This window comes from Molossus molossus, unplaced genomic scaffold (genome assembly GCF_014108415.1).
Source record: "Molossus molossus isolate mMolMol1 unplaced genomic scaffold, mMolMol1.p scaffold_m16_p_6, whole genome shotgun sequence".
Lineage (NCBI taxonomy): Eukaryota > Metazoa > Chordata > Mammalia > Chiroptera > Molossidae > Molossus > Molossus molossus.
The window spans coordinates 9,707,521-9,731,145 of record NW_023425399.1 but is presented as its reverse complement, the minus strand read 5'-3'; the positions used below and the strand labels follow the sequence as shown (position 1 = coordinate 9,731,145).

General features: G+C 48.8%; 1 protein-coding gene across 1 annotated transcript in view; it reads right to left on the bottom strand.

Moving 5' to 3' along the window:
* The window catches only part of PREX1 (phosphatidylinositol-3,4,5-trisphosphate dependent Rac exchange factor 1), a 178,756-nt gene extending 166,458 nt beyond the window's left edge, over window positions 1-12,298 (bottom strand). The window contains exon 1 of the mRNA XM_036245523.1: window positions 12,069-12,298. Coding sequence (XP_036101416.1) covers window positions 12,069-12,281 — 213 coding nt within the window. The 5' untranslated portion in view covers window positions 12,282-12,298. The remainder of the gene's footprint in view (window positions 1-12,068) is intronic.
* Window positions 12,299-23,625: the final 11,327 nt, after the last annotated feature.

Sequence of the window (23,625 nt, the reverse complement as noted above, 5' to 3'; positions counted from 1 at the left end):
AGGGGGGCCCCGGACAAGCACCGCCAGAGCCACATCTTAGCGAGAGTTTCCACCAGCAGCACCTAGGGGTGAAAAATCACAGGTGATCAACATCACCAAAGAGACGGGGTGACTAAACATGATGTGCAGTCCAGGATGGGACCCTGGACGGGGGATGGGAATGGGGATGGAAGGGGGATACTTTGGGAAAAATAGGGGAAATCTGGAATATAGACTGTAGATTGTATAATTCAGTATCAATGTTAAATATCCTGATTTTATTTATTGTACTGTGGTCATGTAAGAGAATATCCATGGTCTTAGGAGATAAATGTTGAATTATTTAGGGGTATCATGTCTACAATTTCTCTCAAGTGGATCAAAGTAACAAGAATAATAGTGTGTGTGTGTGTGTGTGTGTGCGCGCGCGCGCGTGCACGTGCATGCAGGAGAAATGGGGAGAAGACAAGTAGGAGGGATGATATAGCAAATGTAGCCAGTGGCCAACAATTGGTGAATCTGGGCAAAGGGTATACAGGGGTGCTCTGTGTTCGTGAAATGTCAAAACAAAAAGTTACTCAAAAATTAACTTTGAAAAAAATTGACTGAATTGCCCATAAATACAGCATACTGTGGTTTTGTGTCTAGATCCCTGTATATATGTAGACATATATGACACATACAGCCAGATACACACACAAAACATGTTCCCCTACTTGGTTCCATAAGAAAGCGCCTGTAGCTGAACAGGCATAAGAAAATACACTCTGAAACACACACTCCTCCACTGTATTTATGACCTTTGTGATGAAGGGGAAATAAATCTTAAAAACCACCCAATCAACAGCCTGCCTGGCCAACAGCTGGTGGCTGGGACCACACAGAGCTCCCTCTGCCCTCCTGGTGTGGTAAGGGCAGAAGGCCAAGGATGCCAGTCTGCAACTACCCCCCACACTGAGGGCCACACTCCCCAAAGTCAAGCTACTCACTAAGAAAGTGGCAGAAGCCCAGCTGCTGTGGCTCAGTGGTTGGGCGTCAACCCATGGACCAAGAGGTTGCCGGTTCAATTCCCGGTTGCGGCACATGCCCGGGTTGCAGGCTCAATCCTCATCGGGGGTGTGCAGGAGGCAGCCAATTGATGAGTCTCTCTCATTGATGTTTCTATCTCTCTCTCCCTCTCCCTTCCTCTTGCTCTAAAAATCAATAAAAACTTTTTTTTTCTTTTTTTATTTAATTATTTATTTTTGTTACAGATGTTTCCGCTTTTAATAAAAACTATTTTAAAAAAAGAAAGAAAGTGGCAGGTACCAGGGGGGTCTCTGTCACAGTATGCACCCCTTTCACTCACTCATTCACCCCTCCAATCAGTACTCACAGAGCACCCGGCATGTGCTAGGTGCTGGGGATTTGTCGGTGAACCCAGCAGACCAGGGTCCTGACCTCACATGACTTATATTCTATTATTATTATTATTTTTTTTTTTTTATCCTCACCCGAGGACATTTTTCCATTTTTTGTTCAGATAGAGCGGGAGGGAGAGAGAGGAAGAGAGAGAGAGAGAGAAACATCGACGTGAAGGGACACATCGAGTGGCTGCCACCCGCACGACCAACCAGGGCCGGGAACAAACTGCAACCGAAGTACATGCCCTTAGCGGGAACCGAACCCGGGTCTCTCTGGACCGCAGGCCGACGCTCTAACCGCTGAGCCAAACCGGCCAGGGCGTGACTTATATTCTAATGGGGGAGACAGACACTAAACAAGTAAACAGGACAATTTCAGAGAGTGACAGGTACCAAGAAGGACAGGTATGGTGACGTAGAGAATGTCACTAGAAGGCTCTCTGAGCCCTGGCCAGTATGGCTCAGCGGTTAGAGCATCAGCCTGCGGTCCAGAGAGACCCGGGTTCGATTCCCGCTAGGGGCATGTACCTCGGCTGCAGTTTGTCTCCGGCCCTGGTTGGGTTGTGTGGGTGGCAGCCACTCGATGTGTCCCTTTCACGTCGATGTTTCTCTCTCTCTCTCCTACTCTTTCTGAACAAAAAAATGGAAAAACGTCCTGGGGGGGGGGGGAAGAGGAGGAGGAGGAGGAGGAGGAGGAGGAGGAGGAGGAGGAGGAGGAGGAGGCGGCGGCGGCTCTCTGAGGAAGTGACACTCACAGACAGGGAGGGGCACCTGACGCCAAGCACAGTTCAAGGTATTACGGGCAAGAGGAACAGCAAATGAAAAGGCTCCGAGGCTGGAACAGAAGGAAAGCACAATGAGCACTAGGGGAGATGAGGTTGATGTGGTGGGCAGAAGAGGAAACCGAGGCCCAGAAAGGGAAAGTTCCTTGCCCAGGGTCACACAGCCACTGAGGGGCAGACAGACTGGGCCGGACTCTGGGTGCCTGAGCATGGCACCACACTGCAGAAAATTCTCCTGTGCCAAATTCCCTCGGCCCACACTCACGCACACGCCTTTGGTTATGTTAGAAAACGTCAGACTATCTCAGTCCCGGGTCCCCAGAAGTCTACACAAAAATACTTAGCAGTTATATAAATCAAGATAATCACATTTCGTAAGAAAACATAAACATGTATATAGAGGAGGAAAAACTTTTTTTCATTCAACAAATATTTAATGAGCACCTACTATGTGCCAGGTACTGTTCTTGGTGCCAGAGAGACAAAGAGAATTAAAATAACACAGGGAAAAGGAGCTGGGAAGTAGTGAGCTGGGGTGGAGCTGGGGTGGAGTGAATGGTGGGGGAGGGGCCAGAGAAGACTTGTCAAGGATAACTGAGCCATGGGGATACTGGCAGAAGAACATTCCAGACAGAGCAAGTGAGAAGACCCTGAGGCAGGAGTGTACCTGGTGCATTTGAAAAAGGGCAAATGTATACATGTATAACCAATGGACACAGACAATAGTTTGGGGAAAGCAGGAGGAGGGGTAAAAAAGGAAGGAAGGGAGGGAGGGAGGGAGGGAGGAGAGAGAGAGAGAGAGAGAGAGAGGAGAGAGAGAGAAAGGAGAGAAGAGAAAGAAAGAAAGAAAGAAAGAAAGAAGAAAGAAAGAAAGAAAGAAAGAAGAAAGAAAGAGAGAGAGAGAGAGAGAGAGAAAAAGCGGGCAAATGTAGCTGAGAGTGATGGGGGAGGAAGTAAGAGCAGGAAATTCTGGAATTAGATATTGGTGAGGATTGCACAATTTTGTGAATATACACAAACCTCTGAATCACCCACTTGGAGAAAGTAAGGTTTATGATGTGTACATCATATCTCAATTCAAAAAAACTATGAGAAAAAAATAATAGAGGAGGAGATGGGCAAAGCAACAGGAGCGGATCTTGCAAGAACCTCTAGGCCATTCTAAGTAAGGCTTTGCTTTTACTCTGAGGGAGCTGGGAGCCATGGGAGGGCTTTGAGCAAGGCGGTGGCATGAGCTGCCTTAAGTGTTAGCTGGACCCTCTGGCTGCGGATGGGAGAACAGGATGTGGGAGGCTAGGGTGACAGCAGAGAAGGTGACTGCAACAGCCCTGGCCATTTCCCAACTGTGTGTTCTTGGGCAAGCCACTTGACCTCTCTGTGCCACGGTTTTCCTCGCCTGTGGGTGAGTCTGAAAAAGTCGTTGGTTACTGGTCACAGGACAGAGGTGAGAAGTAATATCCTGTGAAGTGTTATGTCTGTGAGCGGAGGGTGGAGTCGAAGGTGCCATCAAACAGTTTTTAATCATGCAAATTAGTTTCCTGAACTGAAAACAAGGGGTGCCTTCCTCCTTCACAGGAAGCAGGGACCCACATCAACAGCCCTTCCAACCAGCGGCCACCAGCACAACCTTTCCATGCCAAGGTCACAAACAGGGGCCTGAACTTCTCTCCAGGTGTGTCAGCTCAGATACAGTACCCACAGGGAGGCTAAGTCCCAGAGAGGGGACAGAGATGGCCCTGGGTCACACAGCACCCTGGGAGCAAACCAGGAACTTGGCTGGGGAAGGGGAGTGCGGTCCTCCCTCCTCGATGGGTGTCTAGGCAGTAAGCAGGAGGTGGCTCCTGGGCCCTTGGGAAGGCCACTATGAAGTCCTGATTTTCAGATCATTGATTAGACCATGCCACAGCCATGCTAAAAACCCTCCAGGGGCTCCTCACCCCACTAATAAACCCCAAACTGGTCACCAGGCATATGAGGCCCATGCCACCTGCCCCTGTTACTCATGTCAACCTCATCTCCCCCACTCTCCCCTCCAAGCACCCTAGCTTCTCGCTGTTCCTCAACAAGCCGAGCGTGGTCCTGCCTCAGGGCCCTGGCACCTGCTATTTCATCTACCTGAACACACTTCTCGCAACTCTTTCCACAGCTGGCTCCTTCTCTGCCACAGGACTCAGATCAGATGCCACCTCCTCAGAGAGGCCTTCCTTGACCACTCCATCTCAACAGATGCCGCCATCCCCATATTCAACATATCCCCATTTATGTCCTTTGTGGTGCATCCATTCCCCTACTGGGTGAACTTGAGCAAGCTCCTCAACCTCTCTGGGCCTTAGATTCCCCATCTGCAAAATAGGTACAATGATGACATCTATTCTACCTCAGAAGGTGTTGCAAGGGCTCAAAGAGACAATCCATACAAAGCACTTAGCACAGTATCTGGCACAAAGTAGGGCCTCAGTGGATTATGTTATTATTATTAAACCTCCTGTCACTTTTCTCAAGTGATCCACGAGGGTGGGGATTTTGTCCATCTTGTCCTGGCTATGTGCTAGCACCCAACCCAGTGTCTGGCACATAGTACATACTTAATGTCCTTTTGTTGAATGAGTAAGTGAACTTGTGAATGAAAGTTGTGACTGCCCACACCCTGCTCTGACCCTGACCCCACTCCTCCTGACAGCAGCTCCTTACAGAAGCCACCCACCCTCCCCTGCAAGGGGGAAAGCACAAAACCCCAGATCCTGGTGACCAATGCCACCTGCTTCCACCAGCCTTCATGGCCCTGGTCCTGCCAGCCTGAAATAGCCTTGCCTCCCCTGGCCCACAATCAAGGGATCATCTGTCAGTTCCACCCTGGGGAAGGAACCAGGCGGGTAAACACAGATTGAGTGTCTGACCACAAGACAAAAGAAGGGTGGGCAGATCCCCTTCTGGTCCTCAAGGAGCCGAGAAAATAAACTTAAAAATCCGCACAAGGCTGGTAGTCTAGAGGGCCTCCCTTCTTCCTGGGGGCTTCCTCTCGGAGAACAGGAGAGGCTCCGGCAGGTACGGGGTGAGACTGACCTTGGCTCTGCCCTCCGCTGTGCCAAGCATGTGGATGACTGCCCTCACTCCTCGAAGCAACCCTATGAAGACTGCGATCATCTCCACTGTACAGCTGGAGAAACCAGGGCTCACAGAGGCCAAAGGACTCGCCCAAGGTCACACGGGGGCAGAGATTCAAACCCAGGCCATTGGTCTCTAGAGTGCATACTCTTTTTTTTTTTTTTAATTGGTTTTTTTTTTTGGTACGTGCCCCTAGTGGGAACAGAACCTGGGACTCTCTGGTCCACAGGCCAACGTTCCAACCACTGAGCCAAACCGGCCAGGGCTAGAGTGCATACTCTTAACCATGAACTACTGGATGAAATGAACAAACTACATCATGCTAATTATGTAAACACATAAATATATTTGGTTGTCCCAACTGGGGGGAGGAGGTGCTATTGGTATCTAGTGGGCAGAGGCCATGGATGCTTTCAAACATCCTACAATGCACAAGACAGCCCCCCACAACAAAGAATGATCTCACCCCAGTATGTCGACAGTGCTGAGGGTTGAGAGATGGAAGGATTCAGCCCAGACCAGCTGCTAGGGTGAAAAGACAAAGCCCTCTCCCCAGAACTTTCAGGATGGAACCCTGAACAGCTGCAGGGCCACCACCTTTGACCAGAGTTCACTTCCCTCCGGGAACCACAATTTCTTCAGGGGGTCATTCTAGTGGGAGGTCTCACCTGCAAAGCAAGGAGATTCAAACCCCGCCCCCCTGGCTTGCTCTCAAGTTCTGTCTCCTAAACTCTGAAGTTAGCATCAGCACTGACCTCACCCTGTGCCTGGGGAACAAGGCTGGTGGGTCACAGCACACCAGTCTGAGGACCAGTCTATCCTGATCACCCACCTCCCGCCTGGGTTCCAACCAGAAAGCTTGTGTCTGTTGGAAAAAAAGGCGAGAAATCACAAAAACCAGAGAGGTCAAGCTCTGCAGCCTGGTGTGTCCTGCTTCAAAGCCTTAACTCTTTGCAAAAGCTTTAAGGGAGGGGGGCTGTGAAGCAATGAGGATGTGGGTTCCTTGATCAGAGGGAGTGGCCCCAAGCACAGGTCTTCCGCTCACTGGCTTGATAAAGGAGACACTCTCTAAGAAAGGAGTACCCTGGAGCCTTCTAAAGCCAGGGCCAACCTCATCCATCTCTTCTTAAAGTGACAGATAAATGATTATGAGGGCAAACACCAGAAGAATATTGAATAGGTGTCCGGTACGCTCATTTGAAGAAAACTCATTCAAATGCATGAGTCCTAACATCTCCACTGGGTCCTCCTTCCCATAAGGACAAGAACCACATTTGCCCTGTTGATGGCTGCATGTTCCTGACCTAGAACACTGTCTGGAACATACAGCAGGTGCTCCATGAATACCAGCACGCTGAGCCAAACAACCTAATCTCTTTATAGTTTTACCTTTTCATATCTCTGTTTGTCCTACACAAAAGATGGGGCCCACCTAACTCCTGCTGATACAGGATTTTATCATCAAAAGATTTTCACTGGCTTCCTGATGATGTTCAGCCCAATACAAAGTGGCCTGGTCCGGGCTCACCAGTATTCGAAAGCTCAGATAATTTGGACCTTTTGGCTTAATCCTTGCCCACCTGAGCAGTCCAGAGGTATCACAAAGGCAGTAATCTTGGCCATAAACACAGCATCATGATCAGGGTAGTGGTAAAGAATGTGGGCTATGCAGCCAGACTACCTGAGTTCAAATCCCAGCTCTGTCAGGCTGTGTGATCTTGGGAAACTGATCTGGCCTCTCTGTGCCTTCATTTCCTTTTTAAAATGGAAAGCACAATAATACCTGGAAATTCTAAATTGATACACACATTTACAAACATTTACCACTATATAAGTATTAGTAAATTAGTATTACCATTGCTGTTGCATTAATCTAATAGTCATGCTGAAAATGCAATTCTTTTGGAGTTTTGTAAAACATACATTTACACATATATGCATAATTTTCTATCAAAAGGGCATAACAAACAGGATTTCTTAGTACATTTTTTCCTTTCTTATCTTCCTGCTTGCCTCACTCCACAAGATACACATCTGTCCGGCCTTTTCTCCAAACTCCTATAATGTTATGCATATAATGTCCATGTGTGTATTGTGGTTATTGTTTATTTTCTCAAAGTGAAACTGCGTTATATACCCTTCTTAGTATCCTGCTTTTTGCAACACAACCTCATGAGAATCCCCCGAGTCACTAGGTAGGTCATTCTGTTTCAGTGACTGCGGAATGAAAAAACGTGCCCTCCACCCCCATTCCCCAGCATTGCTCCCTAGTGTCAGACTAGGAGCACAGAACGTTTTTAAAAAAAAACAAAAAGTAGTGACAACACAAAACCACAGTTTCTTGTTTTGGCAAGCAGAGCTCCACTGAGAAGAAAAGCTTTGGGCTCCCACCCCCAAAAAGCAGAACCACAGAAAGTATTCTGGGAGCTTTCCGCTCACACCCTTGATCCTCAGGGACCCTGACCCAGCCCAGCCAGTGGGGCAGACCTGGGTGCCTGAGGGTGACTGACAGGTCTCTGTCCTCAGCCAAGGGGAGCCCTTTGGAGGGCTTCTGACCAACCCCCACCCAGGAGTCTCTCTGCCCGTCCACTCAAGTTCCCCCTCTCTTCCCACCACTGCCCAACACAGGACCTGGTGACACCTGCCCCTGAGACCTCGCTCCTTGCAGGCAGGGACCCCAAACCAGTCCAATCAAGAGGCAGGTGGACCCAAGGGTCACTCAGCCTCCTCTTTAAGGGGCAAGACTTCGAGTCCCAAACCAACAACCTCATCTGCCCCCCGCCCCGTCATCACAGCATATCCCCCCAAAAAACCACCATAGCATTCTGAGCACCTACTATGTGCCTGGAGCAGTGCAGGAGCTTTAACCTCAGGTTCATTCGAGCGTTACCACACCCCTATGAGGCAGGTGCTGTGTGCACTGTACAGATGGGGAAACTAAGGCACAGCACAGGTTGGTGACCTGCCCAGTTGGTGTGCAGTAAAGCCAGGATTTGAACACCAGCCGCCTGGCTCCAGAGCCCCACACTCAACCCTCACAACATGAACAGACACGGCGCATAGAGAAGGAACCCAGCAACCTGATATTTCCCTTCTTCTATAGTTCTGGCCATTTTGCGGAAGAGAGAAAAGGAGTCACAGAGGGGAAGTAACTGGAGGAAGCACAGGCTGAGGGTCAGGGTGACAGAGAACTGGGTTCGAATTTCAGTTTTGCCACCTTAACAAATCATGTACCAAACCCTTTATATGCCAGTGGCAGTGAAGTGGCTAGGGACATGAGTTTTGAGGTTGGCAGCCTGGGAGCAAATGCTGGCAATGCTGCCTACATGACCCAGGGAAGCTCACTTAAACTGTCTCTGCCTCAGTCTTCTCATCTGTCAATGGGCATCACAACAGCACTCCCCTCCTGGGGATGTTGGGACGTTCCAATGCAAGAGTTGATACATGCAAAGTGCTGAATGATGAGTCCGTGTCAGCTCCTGCGCAGTAACGACTATCATTGTTGTTATTGTTAGCCATACTGCCCAAGAGCACACGGGGAGCACTCAACGCAGCGGGGGCTTCTACATGTTGAGAGCCAATGTTCAGCATCAGGAGCCGGGGCAATTTCTGCTACAACCTCTGTGGTGTCTCCCAAGAGAGATCCAGCATCTCTGCAACAGGGCTGCCCTTGCCTTTCCACGACAAATAATCACACACAAAAAACACGGCACCAAAGCCGTCGGTCTCCCTTGGAGATGGGGAAGGGGGTGCAATCCAGTTCCTAAAGGAAGTGGGAAAAGATGGGAGATTCTGGAGGAAACACAGAGCCCCAGGCCTGGAACCCAATAAAACCACTAGTTCCTGTGGCCAGAGTTTACAGGGTCAAAATGAACTTCACTCCAACTCCCTGTCCTCCTGTCTGTGCTGACACAGATCTCCCCTCTTCCAGGCAGCCCTCCCTGACAACCCCTGTTCTTGGGATGCTGGAATCCTACAACCCTGCTCACCCGTATTCTATGTTTAATTATCATGTAACTTAATTAATGATCCTAACTAATACTTATATACCTTACTGCCTGCCAGGCACTGTTCCAAGTACTTTATGTGTATTTATCTAACTCATCCTCTTAAAAACCCTCTAAAATAAGATCTATCATCATCCCCCATTTTACAGATGAGAGAAGTGAGGTTCAGAAAGGTTAAGCCACCTGCCTAAGGTCACAGAGCTCCAGGACTTGAGCTCAACCAGGCTTGCTCCAGAGCCCAGCCTTGTACTTGGATTTCTGTAAACCCCCATTCTGCCACCCTCCATGAGACTGTCCTCTCCTTGAGGGCAGGATCCTAGACTTGGCTTTTCTGCTCCTCCCACAATGCTCAGTCCACATAAAGGCTTAACTTCTACTGGCAACGAAACTTAAACCCGGGGGTACACGGAGGCCAGGGCAGCCCTTCGAGGCCTGTCTCTGCCACATGGAATGAGAAGCAGGGAGGGATTACTGAGCATTCTTCCACTCTCCTGAGCCAGGAGGCTGGGAGAAAAATCCCTTAGCAAAGTATAAAAGCTGGGAGGAGAGAGTGGGAAGACAGAGAATCGCAACCTGCAGGCTGCCAGTCTCGCTGCTGTGTGGAAAGCCTGGGTAATTAGCTGTTCCTGGAGCTCCAAGTCCCAGGTTTTCAGAACGAAAAGGCCTTGGGTTGTTTAGGGGCCATTCCTGATGGAGCAAAACGAGAGAGGCCTCCTGTGGCTCACAAACAAGGTATGGCTGGTCAGGTTACACAATCAGTCCATCTCTGGCACCGGCTTGGTGATACCCGAAAGGACAAGGCAGAAAGGAAGTCTGGATTCCTCTCCCCTTGATTTACAGGTGGGGAAACTGAGGCCAGGACAGGCGATAATGACTGGTCCAAGATGTCGACATTGGAACACTTCATCTCAGAACCGACAGGTCAATCCAAAAACAAAACAAGAAAAAAAATTATGAACTCAGCAAATTAAAAGTGCCAAGGAGATAATGTGGAAGTAGGGAGATCTTTTTTTTTTTCTCCTATTTCTCTAATAATAAGAATGGTTGATTCCAATCAATTTCCATTATTCCAGCTTCCTCAGGCTCTACACGTGGACAATGCAAAACCACAGTTAACCCACATGCAGCCTATGTCCACACCACACCATCTAGGCTAGGACAAGGGATTTCTTCCCCATTAATAGGAAAATTGCCTTCCTCTCTCCCTTCCAGACTGAGGAGCAGGGAGCAGCTCAGAACAAGATGTGAGGAGTTCCCAAGAATTTGACATTGCTCAGAGATGGCAGGGCTGTCTACATCTTTAATTCAGAAACTGCCAGCTTCAAACTGAGCAGATTATTATTTTTTTAACTGTGACAGAGGGAGAGATGGGAAAAAAAAATGCTAACCCTGCCTTATTCTCACAGGCCTTTCTAGAAGGGTCCTTTAGCCAACTGGTTTTCAATGCCGCTGTACAAACTCACAATGCCCCCCTCCCCGCCCCCAACACACACACTCACACAACCTCTGTTCACAGAGAGAAGGGCTCTCTCCTCCCTGAGTTGGAACTCGGGCCTCATCCAGCCTCAGCTACACCCCCAAGCTACTGGGTACCCCGTTGGGTGCCAGAGCCTTCTCTCCCTCTGGATCCCTGCAGACTGGAAGCTGCAGAGCCTGGCTCTGAGGTCTCTAAGGGAAACACCACCGCCCCCACCAGCTCTTCCTGAACCAGGATTAAAAAACTTCCTAGAGCAGAGAAGGGAGTAAATGAGGTCCCAGCAGGAGGCACGGAGATTAAAGCCCTGGAGTCTCCTAACTTCCAGAAAGGCTTGGCCGGGTCCCACCCCCTCCAGCCTGTAGCCACTTTTCTCACTTCCTAGGAGAGTAAGGAAGCGGCCCCTTCCTCCCTCTCAGGGAAAAAAAAAAGGAGAAATGCTGCATAGGATAGAGGTTTAAAGGACCGGCTGGGCCCGCCCTGCTTCAAAACGCACTGTTCCCAATTAACCAGCTGTGTGTTTTCCAGGCAAGTTACTCAACCTCTCTGGAGCTATAAGCTCCCCCATCTAAAAATTTACGGAAATGTTCCTCGGTACTTCTTGGGCCACTTGTGAAGGTTAAACCTTCTAATGGCACATGTAGGCGCCTGCCACATAGTAAGCACTCAGTTATTTTACAGTCTGTCGCTGTGGTTTTGAAACTTCGGTACAGGGGGAGGGGCGGGATTGCACTGCCAAACCGTGAGTTCTAACCCCACTCTCTCCAAGCTCCAGGAAAAATGTGAGCGTGGTGACCAGGAGTCCTACTCTGGGGTTGTGTCGATGTCCGTCCGTCCTCGGGGCTTTGGGTTTTGTCCGACTTCACTCGGGGCAGAGGGACGCTGAGCTCCAGCATTTCCAGGATCCGTCCTGGATGAGGAGTCGGTGGTGCACCAGGTGACCAAGAAAGCCCCGGAGGAAAAAACACAGGAGCGAAAGCTCCAGGCGCCTGGGTCCCAGAGCCCCTGCCTCACGGATGTAACTAATTTTAAAACTATTTGAAAGGCGGGGTGGGGAGAAGAAAAAGACAAAAGGGCAGCGTGCCGTGGGGGAAATGAAGTGCGGGAGACCCCGGGTCGGGCTGGACTGCAGGCCAGCCAGGGAGGCGACAGACCAGCTCTGGAGGAGCCCGGGACTCCTCACTTCTGTGTGCGCCCCGCAGGGCGCCCCCGAGGCGACTCTCGCGACCCCCGGGATCCGCGGCCACAGGTTGTGGGGACCGCCGGGCGCTGAGGCCCGGGCGCTCCGCTGTCCCCGCGCTCCCCGGGAGGCACTCACCGACTGCAAGAAGCGCAAGGTGCCCACGTAGTCCCTCTCGGTGCCCAAGATCTCGTTGAGGACGCAGAGGCGGAGGCGCAGCTGGCGCTCCGACTCTCGGGCGGCCGCGCACGGACCGGAGCTGGGCGCAGCGGCGCCGGGGGCCCGGGGGTCCGGGTGGGCACCGTCCCCAGCCCCGTCGCCGCTGGGATCGCTGCCGCCGGGTACCTCCATTCTAGCGCGGCGGCGCGGCGCCGGCTCCTTCCCCGCGCGGAGGTCGCGCCGAACGGCGACTCAGGCGTCCAAGCGCCCCATCCCGGACGGGGCGCGCCGGCTCAGCGGCGGGCCCGGCGCTTGGCGCTGCGGGCGGGACTGGGGGCGGGCGGCCCGGGCCGGGGGCGGAGGCAGCGCGCGGAGGCTGGACCAGGGGCGGGAGGAGGCGGCCTTCGGGGCTCCCAGACGGCGGGCCCCTGCCGCCCGCCCGCCCAGGGAGCGTCTGCCAAGTGCCACGCCGCGCTGAGCCGCTAAGACGCGCCGCGGCGCTCGGCAGCGACGTTGGAAGCTCGGCCCGACCCAAGCGGGGCCGCCCGCGACGCTCGGGCGGGAGGAACTCTCCGGAAGGGGCCCCGCGGAGCTCGGAGGCGAGCGCACCAACTCTGCACCCGAACGCGTGGCGCCCCCACCCCTGCCGCGGGCTACGCCACTCCCACCCGACACACGCGACACCCTGCGCGCACAGGCACACGCACGCAGGTCCCGCCGCCGCGGCCGCTGCTGGGCTGAGTCAACACCGGTTGGAAAAGCTCTCAGCGGAGCGGCTCAGTAGCAAGCCTCCCTGGCACTGCGCCCCCGCCGGCCCCAGGAAGGAAGAGTGGCGGCCCCTGCCCGGGCTCTGTCGCCTCTGGGACAACCAGCCCTTTGGGTGCCCTCGGGCGCTGCCACGACCTTGGGAAGAAAGACAAGTGATTCTCGCCCTCTCTTACTCCTTCTTTTCTCTTTCCCTTCCCTTATTCTTTCCTTCCAACCTTCCTTCCTTTTTCTTTCTTTCTGAATGTCTTTGCCCCCATGAGCTGAGCCTACCCTTTCCACCTTTCCCAGAAGAAATTATCTGCTCTCAGATTAAGAGACAGCTGCTCTGCCTGACCCCCCTCCCATTCACCCACCGCCCACGGATAAGGTATTGGGAACCTGGCTTCTAGTCCAGGCTGCTCTGTATGACAGCTGAACTCACCTGCCTCACAGGAAGGTATGATTCTGAGGTTCAAATCCCATCGCCCCCACTTGCGCGCTTGGTGACCTCGGGCTAGTTTCCTTGCCTCAAGAGCCTCAGTGTTCTCATCAATACAATGGGAATAAAAATGGTACCTAGCTCACCGTGTCTTTCACAGGATTATGTGTTAATCCATCTGAAGTTCTTGAAACAATGCCCAGAATTTAGAAAGTTCTCTATAAATGTTTGTGCTTAATTATTATCTCATGCGTAAACATCCCTCTTAGCCAGGTCCCATTCTCCAAACTGTCCAAATGATCCCTATTCATTGGCCAGAGATTGTATTATCTCTGCGTGGAATAGCTGTTTCATATAATATCCCTCTGTAGACTGTAATTACCCTTTAGGCAGGAACATTATTATTTATTTATTTTCTGTTCCAAACACCGAGGATTGTTCTCTTACTGGCCTCAGGGTAAATACTGAAAGTGCCTAAAGACACTGGATGAGAGTGGGGGAGTTTCTGCCCTCCAAGCTCTGTTCCTTTGGGATCATGGACAAGGTGGCACTTGATCTGGGCCTTGGGTAAGTGAAGTTCTCCTGAGCAGGGAGTAAAGGGTGTGAGGTAGGTGAGCCCGCCAGGTTTGGGTAGTGGAATCAATTATGTCCAAAAGGTGACTGACTGCCAAGGTTCTCAGAAAATTGTAGAGATCTCTGGAGTAGCTCTGCTGTGTGACCTTAGATGGATCACAACACCTCTCTGAGCCTCAGTTGCCTCATCTTTACATTAATCCTACCTACCACAGGGGAGCATCATGGCTATGGAATGAAAATGGCTTGCACTTGTATCTCAGCTCTAAATTACTGGCTGGGTGGCCTTGGCCAAGACACTTCACCTCTCTGTGCCTCAGTTGCCTCGTCTGTAAAATGGGAGCCTTTATAAGAGAAAAAAAATGTATGTAAAGCAGGGTTTCTCAACCTCAGGCCTATTGATATTTGGGGTAATTCTTAGTTGTGGAGGGGCATTCTGTGCTTTTAAGAACATTTAGTAGCATACCATACCCACTGGATGCCAGTAGCACTTCCTCCCCAGTTGTGACAAGCAAGAATGTCTCCAGACATTGCCAGATGTCCCCTGAGGGACAGAATTGCCTCCAGTTGAGAACCACTGATACAAAATATCTGAGAGATAACTGGCACATAGTAGGTACTCAATAAATGTTAGTCTCCTTCCCAGCTGTGACTTCACCTTCAGAGAAATTTGTTTCACACACACATCCCATACTTCACCCAAGAATTGGCCCACACTGCCAAAAAAAACACCATCCATACATTTCCACATTTGTGGATGGAGCCCACCTTCGCCCACCCCTGAGCCTTCTGTATTCTGTTACTCCTTCAGGTTTCTCTGGACTATTTCTCCCCACCATCCCATCCCCAGTGAAAGATGATACAACTCTTAATAAATTACTTAAGGTCTCTGTGCCTCCTTTTCCTCATCTGTGAAACTGAGGATAACAAGGATACAGACATCATAACATTGTTGCAAAGATTCCTGAGTTAATACTTGCAAAGTGCTTAGAGCAGATAGTAAGCGCTCAACAAGTAAAGACTTTTATTTATTCAACTGGTGGATTGAGTGCCGATTCATTTGGCTGCAAAGAGGAGAAAAATGGGCTACTGATGGGTTAAAACATAAGGACATTGCTTATTTAACAAAGGATCCAAAAGAGATTGGTTCCTCTGGCTAGTTCAGAACTTGGTGACATCATGAAGGACCAAGGTACCTTCATCCTGCCATCCCCGTCATGGTGGCTTTTCTCCCAAGTTTTGGGGCCTTGGATTCGCAAGATAGCTGCTCAGTGGCAACATCACCTGCTAACACAACAACTCCAAAGCAAGAAAGAAAAGAGAAGGGAAAAGGGGGCTCCCCTCTGTGCCTCTCATCAGACAGAGAAAACTTTCTCCAAAGGCCCCAGCAACCAGACTTTCCTTTATACCTCACTGGCCAGCTAGGGGCACATGACTACCCTTAAATAGTCTCTGAACAAAAGCAGGGTTGTCACCATCAGCTTAGAACAGCCCTGCTCCATTTCCTGGGACATGGCTACCTGGACAACCTGGGGTTCTCTTGTCAAGAGGGAAGTGTCTGCCACGGACACCTACTATGCACCGGGCATTGAGTGAGATCCTGGGACTACAGAAGTGAACAAGACTGGCAAAGTCAGGCCCTCATGGAGCTGACATTGTTCCGGATGGTGGGGAGGCATGCAATGATTAATTAAAACAAAGAAAGACAGCAAGCTCCTTGGTCATTCACTCAAGGAGTGTTTACTGAGGGTTACTGTGCACCAGACTGGAATCCAGCAGTGAGCACGGCAGATAAGGTTCCTGCTCTCCTGGTGCTTCCAGTCCGGAGCAGGGAGAGAGGGACAATAACCACATTAACGATCCATAAACACACAAAGAGATAAGGGAGATCCTTTCAGCTTCTCCAGAGCTGGTTGGTGGCACCTTCAGGCCTCCGCCTCAGGTCACAGCCTACTCCAGGTCTCATGACTCAGACAGGGGGCTCAGCACTGGTGTCATCAATGGGGACTCCCTTGGTGCAAGGCCTGGCTGCCTCCCAGCTATTCCTGGCACAGAACAACTGGCTGAGCAAACATGACTAAGCAGCACAAGCTGGGGGAAGTTTTTTTTTTACCCCACTTTCGGTCTTGGTCTCTCCTCTCTTCTTCCCCATCCCCTCCATCCATCCCTTCCAGGATCTCTAGTAAGGCGCTCTTAGATCCTTGTATATATCTCCAGGGCAGGGCCTAAAATAGGCCATAACTGGGGAGCAGTCATGAAATGATCTGGAGAAAGGAAAAAAAAACACACAACTTTCAGTTGGGGGGGAGGGAAAGCGATAATAATAATAGGGAAATTTTTTTCTACAGGGACAGTTTTAGAGTTTCTGTTGCCATGTACTTCACAAATAGTGGGAAATACCATTTTGTTTCTATTGCATAAGTTTCCCAGTTGCAGGGAAGAATTTAATGCTGCTTGGAAACATTAGACAGCTCCTTATTCCATGACAAGATGCTCTCAGATTCTGCAGGCTCAGGATTTCAAGGCTCATTCCTAAGCACTGCTTAAAAGGAAAAACAAGGGGTGATTTTGGTCTACCCCAAGTTGAATGAGCCAGGTGAGAAATGAGTCATCAGACTACCCCTGGTTACCAGTTATTTCCCAAATACAAATGAGTTCTCCATAAGTCAGGCCTGATACCCGAGGAGTCTTTTCCCCATTCTGAGAACCAAGAGCAGCTTTCTGAAAAGAGTAGTCATCTCCACCCTTGGCATGGACAGAACCATTGACAACCGAACCCAATGCTAGACACGCAGGCCAGGGTTCCTTTCTTCAGACCAACTTATAATGCTCTTCCTAATTGTCTTAGCTGAGCCACCCCCTGAGTGCCCAAGTCAAAACTTCTCCAAAGGAATCCTTGCTGTTGGAAGCAGATCTCTCCAGGGGGCTGGTTCAAGATCTGATTCACACAATATAGATACCAGATTAAATCAGGCCTCCAGAGCTTTCCCAAATCATACTTTTGCCAGAAAGCATTGGAAATATAGCCTGGAGGAAACAGAGAAGGAAAGGCTTTAGACCCTCAGTTTCAATCCCAACGGTGCCACTGTCATGCATGCCTTTTTCCCAGCCTTTGGACATTATTGTAGCTGTAGAGACCAGCTTCCTGGGTTCAAACTTCCTTATTGTGTGCCTTTGTGCAAGCCACTTAATTTCTCTGGCTTTGATACATCTATCTGTACAACGGGGACATTAAGAGTTCTGACCTCACAGAGTTGTTGTGTGGATTAAAACAGTTAGTAGAGCCCTGGCCAGTTTGGCTCAACAGTTAGAGCGTCGGCCCACAGACCGGAGAGTCCTGGGTTTGGGTCCCGCTAAGGGCACGTACCTCGGTTAGTTTGTCCGCGGTCCCAGTTGGGGTCGTGTGGGTGGCAACCACTCAATGTGTCTCTCTCACGTCAATGTTTCTCTCTCTCTCTTCCTCCCTCTCTCCCTCCCACTCTATCTGAAGATAAATGCAAAAATGTCCTCTGGTGAAGATAAAAAAAATGATAAAATAAAATAAAATAGTAGGTCCAAAGTGCTCAGAATGCTGCCTGACATTCACTTGAGTGTTAGCTATTATAACTGGGTGAGGTCATGATGTTTGGAGGCGTGGTGGCTAGTCATCTCGACACCATGAGGAAGGACATTGCTAACTGATTGAAGATGGCAAACTGACAGATGGAAAGAACCTGAATCTTTTATGTCACTGAGCTCCTGAGTTAACCAACTGTGGAACCCCCTGCCTCTAGACTTCTTGTATAATAAGGTAATACAATTATATAATTTTGTACAATAAGATAAAATTTCCTTATTGTTTAAGCCAGTTAAGTCAAGTTTCCTTTACTTGTAGCCAAAAACATCCTAACTGATAGGTTTTCTTTCTCTTAGAGTTCTCCCCACTCCAATGAACTGATTCCTGAGATGTGGAAGTGGGGTACAGACTGAGAATTCCCAGAAGAGGGGGTGGTGGGGGAGAGATAAACCACAGAACTTACATGCATGTATGCATGAACAATGGACATGGACAACAAAGCTGGGGACAGAGCGGGGAAGGGGGGAGGGGAGAATCAGTGGGGAAAAAGGAGAAACTTCTGTAACAAAAATAAATTAATTAATAAAAAAATGAACTGATTCCTTTATTAATAGCATAACTGAACACCCCAGCTTGTAAGGGACAATCCAGGTTTGTACCTGTTATCCCAGAATAATTATTAATAACATCCAGTTCCAATGATTATGGTCACCCTATCCTTTGGAAAAAAGCATTGCCCTCTTCCTACTTCTCTCTTAAAATGCAGAGGGGTGCTGCTCTCCACCATATTGAAAATGAAGACCTAAAGTTTGTAACATGAAGCCTGGATTGGGGGTAAAGTTAAGAAAATGGTTCAGAAAGAGATTGGTGCATAAAAAGGTAAATTCTACAACTTACTCAAGGCCAGAGACTGATCTGGATGGTGTATCTTGAAAGTCTGCAGCCAGGATGCCAGATGGTTTCAACAGACATACAGGATACACATTTATACATCTGGTTGTGTGTGTGTGTGTGTGTGTTTTCAGTTAGTTTCCTGGAATGAAAGCTCAAAAGTAGGGCCGCCCAGTCCAAATCCAGACACCTGGCAATCCCAATGGTAATTTTTACCCAAAGCTGACAGTTTCCTCTTCAACCAGCAGAAACACAATTAGCCACGCCCTCTCCGAATACCATTTACGCTGCAGCCGGCCTTTGAAATTTCCTGGACAAATTCCATTGCTGGAGCCTGCGCTCCAGGGGGAAAGTTCTAATAGCAACTGTTGCCATTTTTTGAGTGCTCACTATGTACCAGGCACTGTTAAGATGTGGCATCAAATTCTCATGACTGCCCTTCATGGTAGGTATTATTGTCATTGCCCCTTTTTATATTGATGAGAAAACTGAGGCTCAGAAAGGAACCCGATCAAGGTCACTGTATGAGTTAGAAGAGAGAGCCACGGTGAGGAGACCCAAGTAGTAATGAATTCTTTTAAATAGAGCTTATTTCTCTCTCATGGTACAGTCCAGGCATAAACAACCCAAGGCAGGTACGGAGACCTCAGGCTGTTGGGCCCAGGCTCCTTCCAACTTGTGGCTGCACCGCCCTTAACATGGGGTGGTCACTGTGTGCTCCAGGATGGCTGCCCTCGGGTCACATCCCCACCAGCGGAAAGAGAAAGGGGGAAGGGAAGAGGATGCCTACTCCAGAAGTGAAAAAAATGACAACCTAAACCAGAAGTTTCACATGTCACTTCCACTCCCACCCGATCGCCAGAGCTTTGCCATCAGGTATGTCTGACCCTAAATCCACGACAAGCTACCTCTTGGGTGTTGCCAGAGGACTAAGAGAACCTTGTTTCTCTCATCAAAGCACAGTGCCCGGCACACCTAAATATTAATTAAATGAATGATTGAATATCTTCAATACTCATTCGAGGACTCCAGGTTGGGAGAACACCTCGCTGTGAGTACCTGGCCCTGTGTTAGGCACTGAGAACAGTGAACAAAGCAAATAAAAGTCCTTGCCCCCCTGGAACTGTCATTCTAGCGGCAGAAGAGATGGCCAATAAAAGTCCAGGAAGTCAAACACCATGTCTGCAAGGTGGTGGTAATGGCAATGAGGAAAAACAAAGCAAGGAAGACGACAGCCAGTGGTGGCCAGGCATCCCCAGGGGGTGAGGGAAGGCCTCACTCGCACTGAGAGGTAACAGTTTAGCCAAGACCTACGAGAGGTGAGGGATGGGCCCTGCACATGTTCCAGGCAGAAGAAACAGCAGGTGCAAGGGCTTGAGGCAGGGTCGGCAGGGGTGGAGAAAGCAAGGGATAGTGGATAGCAATGGGAAATGCAGTTAGAGGAAAGAGAGAAGCCAGATGTGTGAGCTGCATACGTGGCTGCAAGGACTTTGGTTTATTCTCTGGGTGAGTAGAAGCCACGCAAAGTTCTGAACAGAGGAGAGAGATGCTCTGACAGGTTCTAACAGGATCCCTCTGACTGCTCTGTGGGAAGAATCTACAGGGGGTGAGGTGAGAAGCAATGAGACTTGTGAGGAGGATACTGCAATAGTCCAGGCCAGAGGTGTTGATGGCTTACGCCAGGATGCTGGCATGGCAGATGAGGAGAAATGGTCTATTCTGGATCTATCCTAACAATAGAAGCTATAAGATTTGTTGAGGTGTTGGGGGTAGAAGAGAGAGAGAGAATGTTAATCATGACGCTGAGGTGTTTGGCCTGAGCAACTGAAAGGATGGGGTTGGCATTAACCAGGATGGGGAAGATTGTGGAAAGGGCAGGTTTGGGGGAGAAGATGGAAAATTTGATTTTGGCCATATTAGATGTCAAATTCAATAGCCACATGGAGAAGTTGAGTAAGTAGTCACACAATCCCAGGGCTCAAGGGGGCGGTCAACCTGGAGATAAGAATGTAGGCATTGCCCTGGCTGGTTTGGCTCCGTGGTTAGAGTGTCAGCCCGTGGGTTCAGTTGCAGTCAAGGGCACGTACTTCGGTTGCGATTCATCCCCGGCCCTGGTCGGGGTTGTGCGGGAGGAAGCCACTCGATGTGTCCCTTTCACATAGATGTCTCTCTTTCTCTCTCTCCCTCCCACTCTATCTTAACAAAAATGGAAAAGAGTCCTCGGGTGATGATAAAAAAAAAAAAAAGAGAGAGAGAGAGAGAGAACGTAGGCATTGTCAGAATATCAGTGAGAGTTAAAGCCACAGGATTGGGTGAGATAACCCAGGGGAGGCATGTGGATGGATGGAGAAGAGAATGAGGACAGAGACCCAGGACCCACCAATGTGCAGAGCTGGGCATCCAGTGAGTGGACACCAGAATAAATGCAAGAGAGTGTCCATTTCCAATCCGGCATTTCCTGGCTTCCTTAAGAAGACCGGACATATAAATGAAGTCTCCTATGACCTCGTTACCCTAGTGAAATGGGGCAGAGGGCACGTTCCCAGCTCGGTCATTTCCTTTATGGCCCCGAGTCTCAGTTTCTTCACTTGTTAAATGGGGCCATTAAGAATCCTGCTCCGCCAGCTCTGTGAGGAAACGTGAGAACACAACAAGATCGCGCAGATGATCTTACAACGAGATCTTACCAAATGCTTGAAAAAATTGAAGAACGCAAATGAAAGAAGATTCTTCCCCTACGGCCCAACTTTAGGTCCTCAGAAATGAGAAACTGAAGCAGAGAACAAAACTTACAGATTCTGAGAAAACAAAAGAGAAGTTGTGGTGGAGAAAGAACGACACGCAGCCCCATAAACTACGTGGATGAATTTTAAAAACAATGTTGAGCCAACGAAGCCAGATATGAAAGAGCACATTATGTCCGATTCCATTTATCTAGTACTCACAGCAGGCAATATTAAACTACAGTGCTTAGAGATACGCACCTGGATAGCAAAGCTGTAAAGAAAAGAATACAGCTTTTACGTTCAAGGCAGCGGTTCCCCCCCTGGTTGTGGAGCAGAGCCTTGAGACTTGGATGAGCCACACAGGGGCTGTAGGGTCTATTTGTTACCCTAGGTAGTGATTTCACAGAGGTTCACTTTATAATAATTTATTATGATTTACATGATGTCTTACGCACTTTTCTCTATGTGTTTTCCATTTTCCAACTTTAAAATGCAAAGCCTGAAAAATCAATATACACACCTACATTCATACCCTCTGACTTGTTCTCATTCGGGGAATCTAAACCACAGACATAATCACACGTTTAGACAAATTTCGATGCACAAAGATGTTCACTGTGGTGCTAGTTATAATAACGCCATTTTTTGAAAGGACCTAAATGTTCACTAAAAGGTAAAGAGTTAAATACATTATGGTATAGCCACAATTTGGAAAATTATTTAACCATTTAGAAGTCTGCTATTAAAGTGTATTTAATGGAATAGGAAAATGGTCATGATCCATGAATAAATAGAGAGGAAAAGAGTGGGATATAAATTAAATGTAGACTGTGATCTCAATATTGCCAATATATATTACATATTCATGCAAAAAAGACAGGAAGGAAATATACCAAAATAATAAGAGTAGTTAACATCTAGGCAGTGAAATTATGGGTATTTGTTTTTGTCTTTACACTCATATTTCCCAAATTTTCTACGATGGATATATATTGCTTTTATTCTTTAATATGTTGCTTTCCCCACCCCCCTTCTTTTAATCTGGACCTCAGATGCACACAATTAGTTAACCACTCTTCTCGGGCCATGGCACACCACCAGGGTCCTCTGAGTATGGCTTCTATTTTCTTTTATTTTCACTTAATTTTGCCTTCATCACCATCTCCACTCCTTCTATTCCCCCTCCCCCACAGACACCCACTCAGGTATATTTAAAGTATGTTCTTTCTATCCATCTGCCACACATTTGTTGGGATGTATGTGTACCCAAATAGGCATAGCAAAAAAATATATGAAGAGATAAAGTGTTGTTTTATGACTGTTTTTAAATTTTTACATAAATGGTACAGAGTTGTGAATTTGATGCTCTCTTTTTCACTCAACATCATGTTCTTGAGATCATTCTTGTTGCTGTTTGTAAATAAAATGCATTACTTCCTACTCTTGCTTAGCATTTCATTGTGTACATGTATCACTGTGGTACAGGCTGCTGGCTGTTCCCCAAAAGCAGTTTCCTCCTCTTCCAGGACACAGTCGGGGACTACATTTCCCAACCTCCCTTGCAGGTAGGTGGAGCCACATTAAGACACGTTAGCCGGTAGATGCTGGCCCAAGAAACTTCTCCCAGGCCTTCTCTTCTATGTTCTTTTCCTTTCTATGCTTGTTGGTATGAGGACCCCAGAGTGGAAGCATGGGTTTATGGTGGCAGAGCGACCCTCAACCTGCGTCAGAATGTTTGCATGGAGGGAAGCCAGACCCACCCATCAGTAACATTCACCTTGGACTATGATATGAGTAAAAAATAAAACTTCCAGTGGGTCTGAGACTTTACATACATTCAGCTCTATTTTTTACAGTGTCGAATATTAACTCTATCCAATAAAACCATATTCTACTTATCCATTTGCTAGTGCTAGACACTAGTGCCCCTAACTCCTTGAAGCAACACTATGACAAATATCCTCATACATATTTCCATTTATATCTGTGAGCAAGTTTTTCTCAAGTTGTCTACTAGAAATGGAATCACTGGGCATGTGTACATGTTTTGTTGACCTGACCAAAGCAAAGGCAGAGGCGTCCAGCTTTGGAGGGCAGTGACAGCAGAGGTTTGGTATACAGTTACCCAGAGTCAATATTGCCAGTTGAGGTGCCCGTGCTCAGAGGGGTCATCACTGGAGTCATCCTACAGAGTGGTTTGGGCATTGTCCTATGGTCATGGTCTCTAAGACTGGCTTCCTGGGCACCCCGGAGATTCTGTGAGCCCCCATAACCATTAATAAAATTACTAGCCCTGCCTGGTTGGGCTCAGCAGTAGAGCATCAGCCCAAGAACCAATGAGTCCTGGGTTCAATGCCAGCCAAGGGCACGTACCTCTCACACTGATGTTTGTGGTTCACCCCCAGCCCTGGTCGGGGTCATGCGGGAGGCAGCCAGTCTATGTGTCCCTCTCACACTGATGTTTCTCTCTCTCTTCCTTGCTCTACCTCTTTCCCCCTCCCACTCTACCTGATGGTAAATGAAAAAATATGTTTGGGTAAGGATTAAAATAAATAAATAAGTAAAAATTACTAGAGTGGGCTCTCTTGTGTACAGCTGCAAATT